Source organism: Salvelinus sp. IW2-2015, unplaced genomic scaffold (genome assembly GCF_002910315.2).
Source record: "Salvelinus sp. IW2-2015 unplaced genomic scaffold, ASM291031v2 Un_scaffold1587, whole genome shotgun sequence".
In the NCBI taxonomy this organism is placed as follows: domain Eukaryota; kingdom Metazoa; phylum Chordata; class Actinopteri; order Salmoniformes; family Salmonidae; genus Salvelinus; species Salvelinus sp. IW2-2015.
The window spans coordinates 82,552-90,882 of record NW_019943011.1 but is presented as its reverse complement, the minus strand read 5'-3'; the positions used below and the strand labels follow the sequence as shown (position 1 = coordinate 90,882).

At 43.0% G+C, this 8,331-nt stretch overlaps 2 protein-coding genes across 2 annotated transcripts; one reads left to right on the top strand and one right to left on the bottom strand.

Moving 5' to 3' along the window:
• Positions 1 to 3,972: 3,972 nt before the first annotated feature.
• thrsp (thyroid hormone responsive) lies at positions 3,973 to 4,685 on the top strand. Its single transcript, XM_024138793.2, has one exon. It carries the CDS (start codon positions 4,085 to 4,087, stop codon positions 4,529 to 4,531), a length of 447 nt encoding a protein of 148 aa, XP_023994561.1. The 5' UTR covers positions 3,973 to 4,084; the 3' UTR covers positions 4,532 to 4,685.
• A 482-nt stretch (positions 4,686 to 5,167) lies between these two features.
• Positions 5,168 to 7,512, bottom strand: ndufc2 (NADH:ubiquinone oxidoreductase subunit C2). The gene is made up of 3 exons (XM_024138794.2): positions 7,244 to 7,512; positions 5,745 to 5,888; positions 5,168 to 5,369 (listed from the first exon to the last, which is right to left on the bottom strand). The coding sequence occupies exons 1-3, from the start codon at positions 7,377 to 7,379 to the stop codon at positions 5,320 to 5,322; spliced, it is 330 nt and encodes a 109-aa protein (XP_023994562.1). The 5' UTR covers positions 7,380 to 7,512; the 3' UTR covers positions 5,168 to 5,319.
• Between the last annotated feature and the right edge of the window lie 819 nt (positions 7,513 to 8,331).

Here is an 8,331-nt window from a genome sequence, read left to right as displayed (position 1 = left end):
GCCTCCACAATGGATTAGTCCACTGAGACAGGCCTCTACAATGGATTATCCACTGAGACAGGCCTCCGCAATGGATTAGCCACTGAGACAGGCCCCGCAATGGATTAGTCCACTGGGACAGACCTCTACAATGGATTAGTCCACTGAGACAGGCCTCTACAATGATTAGTCCACTGAGACAGACCTCCACAATGGATTAGTCCACTAGAACAGGCCTCCGCAATGGATTAGTCCACTGAGACAGGCCTCCGCAATGGATTAGTCCACTGAGACAGACCTCTACAATGGATTAGTCCACTGAGACAGGCCTCCGCAATGGATTAGTCCACTGAGACAGGCCTCCGCAATGGATTAGTCCACTGAGACAGACCTCTACAATGGATTAGTCCACTGAGACAGACCTCTACAATGGATTAGTCCACTGAGACAGACCTCCACAATGGATTAGTCCACTCAGACAGGTCTCCACAATGGATTAGTCCACTCAGACAGGTCTCCACAATGGATTAGTCCACTCAGAACAGGCGTCCATTGTACCATATATATTTTTTTAAATATACACCGCTCAAAAAAATAAAGGGAACACTTAAACAACACAATGTAACTCCAAGTCAATCACACTTCTGTGAAATCAAACTGTCCATAGGAAGCAACACTGATTGACAATACATTTCACATGCTTTGTGCAAATAAAATAGACAAAAGGGGAAATTATAGGCACTTAGCAAGAACATAAGTGCCTATACACCTGCATTGCTTGCTGTTTTGTTTTAGGCCCGTGGATTAAGGGAGGCGCAGGGCAGGTGCTCACGATATACTCTGGGGCATTGGCGGTACAGGTGGCTTAGGATTGTATTTAAAACAGGACAGGAAATACCTACATACTCCCTATCTCAAACAAACACACATGAGCTATATTGAAATAAAAGGATATAACGAAATAAAATGGGAATTATATTGGAATCTAACTTGAAGTCAAAAGACAACAGTGCCTATTCCCTGCATTGTTGGTGAAACTGGTGTTGGTTGAAAAAAAGAATTTTGGCATGAGTACATTTTCTGTACAGCACTTCGAATAATTAGCTGATGTACGAAGGGCTATATAAAATAAACTTGATTGATTGATTGATTGACACCCCCATAAAGGAGTATTCTGCAGGTGGTGACCACAGACCACTCTTCAGTTCCTATTGCTTCCTGGCTGATTTTTGGTCACTTTTGAAAGCTGGCGGTGCTCTCACTCTAGTGGTAGCATGAGACGGAGTCTACAACCCACACAAGTGGCCTCAGGTATGCAGCTCATCCAGGATGGCACATCAATGCGAGTCGTGGGCAAGAAGGTTTGCTGTGTCTGTCAGCGTAGTGTCCAGAGCATGAGAGCGCTACCAGGAGACAGGCCAGTACATCAAGAGACGTGGAGAGAGGCCGTGGGGCAACAACCAGCAGCAGGACGCTACCTCCGTGCCGTATTGAGCAGAGAAGCACTGCCAGAGCCCTGCAAATGACCTCCAGCAGGCCCACAAATGTGTGGGTTGTAGACTCCGTCTCATGCTACCACTAGAGTGAGAGCACCGCCAGCATTCAAAAATGGACCAAACATCAGCCAGGAAGCATAGAACTGAGAATGTCTGTGGTCACCACCTGCAGAATCACTCCTTTATTGGGGGTGTCTTGCTAATTGCCTTAATTTCCACTTTTGTCTATTCCATTTGCACAACAGCATGTAAATTTATTGTCAATCGTAGTTGTTCTTCCTAGTGGACAGTTTGATTTCACAGAAGTGATTGACTTGGAGTTACTTATGTTGTTGTTTAAGTGGTCCCTTATTTTTTTTGAGCAGTGTATTTGCCACTGCAAACGACTAACAGCCCATCAACCAGTCAACTAAATGGGGTCAGCCCTAAAATAAAGCTTGTGAAAAGCAAACAAATGCTTATTGGTCATTGTAACTGTAATGTTGAACCATGTCCCTCATGGGATCACCCCATCCTATTGCATAACTACAGTTGACCTATTTGTCATGGTTCAACATTACAGTTACAATGTCCCTCATAGGATTACCCCATCCTATTGCATACTACAGTCTCAGCCCGGCCCACCTCAGGTAGGCTTTATCGTAGCCTATATAAAGCCCCAATACTCCCCCTCAGCTCCTTGCACTGCATTCAGGCTTCCAGCCCCATCCCCACCCGAGAAAAAAGCCATCTCTGCCATAACCGTCCGTCCACCTGGAACCTCTGCCATGCAGTCTGCCAGACCAACACCAAGCTAACCGTTGCGCCCCCTGGCTCTGAGGCGCTACAACGCTGCAGTTCACAACATGGAACAGACTGTCCTCTCCCCAGCCTACTCAGAGTGGAGTCAGACGAAGAGGAAGACTGTTTCCAGGACTGTCACTCTGCAGCCGGAAGCTCTGTAAAGACCTCTATGACTACTATCTGATGCTGAAGGCTGTCAGGAACACAGTGGAGAGTGGTCTTGGTCACGCTGGATGACCGCAAGGCCCAAGACCCAGACCTACCTGGCCCAGAATAAGACCCTGGAGCCCATGCTGGAGGCTGACCCCGAGGCCTTGTTCCACTTCCACCTCAGAGGACTGTTCTCTGTCTCAGGGAAACCTCACAAGAAGTCCCAGGGCGACGACCAAGTACATGGAACATCATCGGAATAATGAATTAGAAGACTCAGTGAACCCATCGACAAAACAAGCAAAACATTTTGGGGCTTGAACATAACTAAGATTTACACCTGTCAAGCTGTTTACATAATCATGTCAATAACACCATGTCGTGTGTAAAATTGAATTAAAAAGGTGCTTTTTGTCGAAACTGACTTCTGCATGTCTTTGTTGTTTTTGAAATGTCCAAGACCCTTAGTGATTAGAGTAAAAGAACACATACAGCAGCTACAGGATGACATGGGTGTCGCTGATCTGCTTCCCATCATGTATTCATCAGACTACACATAGCAGACAATATTAGATACATCTAATTATGTGTGAATTGTGTCCTCTGATCTTCAGTTAAAGATGCAATTGTTAAATCAGCTACATGTTTATTAGGGATGGAGGGAGGCGGGGGGGGGGGTGTGTGCACACCAATCAGGCCCCCCGAGAGACTGGAACTGCCCAGGCCTGCAACACTGTCAACAAGCTTTTCAGCTCGTACTGGTGATCGAAGCCTGGGCATTCCAAGGCAAACTGTCACATTTCATAAAGAGAGTGTAGCATTCTCTATGCTGTAGTTAAACAAACAAAGTCAAATATACTAGCCTAGATTAGCTAACTGAAACCAATATAATGACAACCCCGCTTTAGTCGGTATAGGAAACTAATTTATTCTGTACTGTATAACAATGAGCACCATTATTTTGTCGTAAGCTTGAGGCACATTACACACATCTATTCATAAGATCTCACTTTAATTCGTACAAGACTCGTTAGGATTTTACACTAAATGTAATGGCTAAATAGTAGGCCATTGAAAAATGCCTTGTAAATCTCGAACAAATTTTTGCTAATTGCCTATAATTTCCACCTTTTGTCTATTCCATTTGCACAACAGCATGTGAAATTTATTGTCAATCAGTGTTGCTTCCTAAGTGGACAGTTTGATTTCACAGAAGTGTGATTGACTTGGAGTTACATTGTGTTGTTTAAGTGTTCCCTTTATTTTTTTGAGCAGTGTATTTGCCACTGCAAACGACTAACAGCCCATCAACCAGTCAACTAAATGGGGTCAGCCCTAAAATAAAGCTTGTGAAAAGCAAACAATGACTTATTGGTCATTGTAACTGTAATGTTGAACCATGTCCCTCATGGGATCACCCCATCCTATTGCATAACTACAGTTGACCTATTGGTCATGGTTCAACATTACAGTTACAATGTCCCTCATAGGATTACCCCATCCTATTGCATAACTACAGTCTACCAGCCCGGCCCACCTCAGGTAGGCTTATCGTAGCCTATAAAGCCCCAATACTCCCCCTCAGCTCCTTGCACTGCATTCAGGCTTCCAGCCCCATCCCCACCCAGGAAAAAGCCATCTCTGCCATAACCGTCCGTCCACCTGGAACCTCTGCCATGCAGTCTGCCGAGACCAACACCAAGCTGAACCGGGGTTGCCTGCTCCTGGCTCTGAGGCGCTACAGCGCTGCAGTTCACAACATGGAACAGACTGTCCTCCTCCCCAGCCTACTCAGAGATGTGGAGTCAGACGAAGAGGAAGACTGTTTCCAGGACTGTCACTCTGCAGCCGGAAGCTCCTGTAAAGACCTCTATGACTACTATCTGATGCTGAAGGCTGTCAGGAACACAGTGGAGAGTGGTCTGGTCACGCTGGATGACCGCAAGGCCAAGACCCAGACCTACCTGGCCCAGAATAAGACCCTGGAGCCCATGCTGGAGGCTGACCCCGAGGCCTTGTTCCACTTCCACCTCAGAGGACTGTTCTCTGTCATGGGAAACCTCACCAAGAAGTCCCAGGGCGTCACGACCAAGTACATGGACATCATCGGAATAATGAATTAGAAGACTCAGGTTAACCCCATCGACAAAACAAGCAAAACATTTTTGGGGCTTGAACATAACTAAGATTTACACCTGTCAAGCTGTTTACATATACTGTCAATAACACCATGTCGTGTGTAAAATTGAATTAAAAAGGTGCTTTTGTCGAAACTGACTTCTGCATGTCTTTGTTGTTTTTGAAATGTCCAAGACACTTAGTGATTAGAGTAAAAGAACACATACAGCAGCTACAGGATGACATGTGTGTCGCTGATCTGCTTCCCCATCATGTATTCATCAAGACTAACATAGCAGACAATATTAGATACATCTAATTATGTGTGAATTGTGTCCTCGTGATCTTCAGTTAAAGATGCAATTAGTTTAAATCAGCTACATGTTTATTAGGGATGGAGGGGGGGGGGGGGGTGTGACACCAATCAGGCCCCCCCGAGGACTGGAACTGCCCAGGCCTGCAACCTGTCACAAGCTTTCAGCTCGACTTGGTGATCGAAGCCTGGGCATCCAAGGCAACTGTCACATTAAATTATGCTATTCTATATCCATGAACAACAGGCGATAATACGACCTATTATCTGAAACATAATGACAACACTTTATTGGAGAGGAATAATATTCTGTGTAAACAAGAGCACATTATTTGAGTAGGATTTATTTTATTATATACAAGACTCTTTAGGATTTGACATAATGTAATGGGTGATCGCATTAACACCAACTAGGTACTACAGAGACAGGTGGTATTCTGTTCAAATGTTCTCTCTTCTCCTTCAGCCAGCCTCCTACACTCAGCGAATTGGGTGAAAAGGCTCCACAATCTCTGCAAATGTCTTCTTCTCTGTGGAGATTAACAAAAACACTTGATTAAATATTGAATAAAAATGACTGACATATGTACATATCAGTTAGTTGCCCGAGTTTTGTGAAACAAGCTGGGTTGATTGCTCTGTGTATGTCAATACCATATAAAATGTAAGAAATCAATAACATCAAAATGTGCCAATGACGTAACATTTGGTGCAGGATGGTAGGAATGGTATTTCTTTGCGGTCAGGTCACAGCTAGAGCCTGATTTGTGACTAGAAGAAACAGGCCTGTGTAATTTATCTGATGGTCCATGAGAACATTATGAAGCTATGGGGGTGGTGTTGCTAGAATCTAGCCTAGTGATTGACTTCATGGATTCATGTGAACATCAGTCCAATTCATTTACCTTTGTCTGAAAAGTTCTCTGGGTGGAGTCGTACGTATTCGTTCATGTCTCGGTCCAGTCTAGCGTATGTGTAGTTCTCGTGTTTGGTGACATGGTAACCAATGAACCAACCAATGGATGCCAGCAAGGCTTGCCGGTGAACACCTGCAAAGACAATGACAAATACAGGTGAGTTGATCGATACAGGCCATTGATCGATACAGGTGGGTCCACCCTGTCCGCATATCATGATGACACTCACCGGTCTCGATCAATGAGAGAATATTTGAAATAGACAAGGTAGCAGCGTACACATTGTTGGATTAATTCATGACGCAAAAAAACATTTTAATAACAGAGATTTTTCTAAATTCAAACTGGACCCCCTGCAACTGTACACAGTCATTTTATGAGACTGCAGTTCCCACAAATCGAGAACATAGATAGTATTGCCAATTCCTGGGTAGTTTAAAAAAAAAATCCCTGACGTTTTTATTTATTTTTAAATTGGCAGACCTGTAACTTCCAGTGTAATAGGTATCAACTTGGGGGGGGGGGTTAAATCCCATTCTGGTGTTACAATCTGTAGCTAGTGTTAGCCTAGATCAGCCTGGTAAAGTGTCATTTCTATATGATTAAAATACCTATAAAGCCTATTTTAATTTGTTGCTGGTTACATCGACGCTATAAGACATCCTGACATGACTGAGGATGGGTATAATTTGTGGAACGTTCCAACAGAAATCTGTTCCAAAAACTTGGTAAAGTACAAGGTTGTCAACAAACAACGCATAACAAAATAACATGAACAATTCACCTAGCTAACTAGCTGCAGAACAGTGTAGCAACTCACCATGTAGCTTTTTATTACATGTTTTGTCGATAGGCTACCAGAGTGAGGACATTTTTCGGGAATAAACATGGGGAGTGAAACATTTTTAAATAGACCACTCCCTACCCGGTATCTTATTCTGCCGTTATACAACTTTGTATGTGTTGTTTGTTGGTAACCTTGTTATTTACGTGAAGTTTTTTTTTTATAACAGATTCCTTTTGGAACCTTTAACAAAATTATACCAAACACCATGACTGATATGCTGTCAGTCAACTGAAATGGCCACATTTCATAGACCAATCGATCCCAGTTATTATTGCATACTAGAAAATATATTTTCCATCTTTCAGTGTATTATAATGTAACATTAGTTTACAGAAGACAGTGGATTTTTGTTAAGAATAGAAGCTGGCAAGCCGTGTTCTGATGTTTGTAATCAGCTGTCAAGCTAACCACCAGTTACAGTATGTGTTTGTAGCCAGCGGTGTTAGCTAGCTGACTAACGTTAAATCGTTACGTTTGTTTGATAATTAAAACAGCTAGCTATTATATAGCCTATGACATTATAATGACTTGACCTGGCTCTCGGTTGAGATCAAACTAGTTAACTAACAGTTAGTTACGGTAATCTTGTTTAGCGGCTAGCGCTAGGCGACTCATGCTAAAGTGAGCTAGGCGACCCTACCTGATTTCATGGGCGGCCTGCGGTTGATGGCATTCTGTAGCATCGCAGAGCACCAGCCGATAATACCGAGCCAGACCGAGTTTCGGTTGATTATTCCTGGAGGTGGAAGGGCCTTCGCCTCATCTGGGAGCCCCATGTCGAGAAAATACACTGATCCAAACAATTATTATAAACTGACTTTATTGACTAGCCTGTTAGCGCTTCACCTCACAGAGGAAACCAAGGGCATATTATTTAGCCGTTCAGTGTAACCGTGAAACCACTCCGTCAAGGAACCAAACAGATGGTTCCGCACAAAAACTGATTCTTCTATTTTTCAGTTCACATAATTCCTTTTATTATAGGCAACCATATTTGCATGGATTGTTTTCATCAAAGATAAACACATTTTATTAATTCAATAATTTTGCCCCAACTCTCTAAAGTTGACTACATTTCAATTGGCCCTGACACTGTATATAGCTTCTTGTCCTATTTCTTCTTGTCCTATTTCTACACTGTTGGGTAGCGCTTGCAAGTTAAACATTTGTACTTGTGCATGTGACAAATAAAACTTGAACTAGTTGATGGTTGGGAATATTTTGCATTTTTTTTTTTTTTTAGCACTGAGGTAGATACAGAGCATTCAGAAAGTATTCAGACCCCTTCCCCCTTTTCCACATTTTGTTATGTTAAAACCTTGTTCTAAAATTAATTCAATAAAAAACAGAAATACCTTATTTACATAAGTATTCAGACCCTTTGCTATGAGACTCGAAATTGAGCTCAGGTGCATCCTGTTTCCATTGATCATCCTTGAGATGTTTCTACAACTTGATTGGAGTCCACCTGGTGTAAATTCAATTGATTGGACATGATTTGTAAAGGCTGTCATCTGTCTATATAAGGTCCCAAAGTTGACAGTGCATGTCAGAGCAAAAACCAAGCCACAAGGTCAAAGGAATTGTTTGTAGAGCACGGAAATAGGATTGTGTCAAGGCACAGATCTGGGGAAGGGTACCAAAAATATCTGCAGCATTGAAGGTCCCCAAATGCACAGTGGCCTCCATCATTCTTAAATGGAAGAAGTTTGGCACCACCAAGACTCT

What these genes read in the sequence shown, in the direction of transcription:
- thrsp (XM_024138793.2), top strand. Translation starts at nt 4,085, where the DNA reads ATGCAGTCTGCCGAGACCAACACCAAGCTGAACCGGGGTTGCCTGCTC.
- ndufc2 (XM_024138794.2), bottom strand. Translation starts at nt 7,379, where the DNA reads ATGGGGCTCCCAGATGAGGCGAAGGCCCTTCCACCTCCAGGAATAATC. An exon ending in CAGGCCGCCCATGAAATCAG is followed by an intron (nt 5,889 to 7,243) that starts GTAGGGTCGCCT and finishes TTGTCTTTGCAG; the next exon opens with GTGTTCACCGGCAAGCCTTG. An exon ending in AGAGAACTTTTCAGACAAAG is followed by an intron (nt 5,370 to 5,744) that starts GTAAATGAATTG and finishes TAATCTCCACAG; the next exon opens with AGAAGAAGACATTTGCAGAG.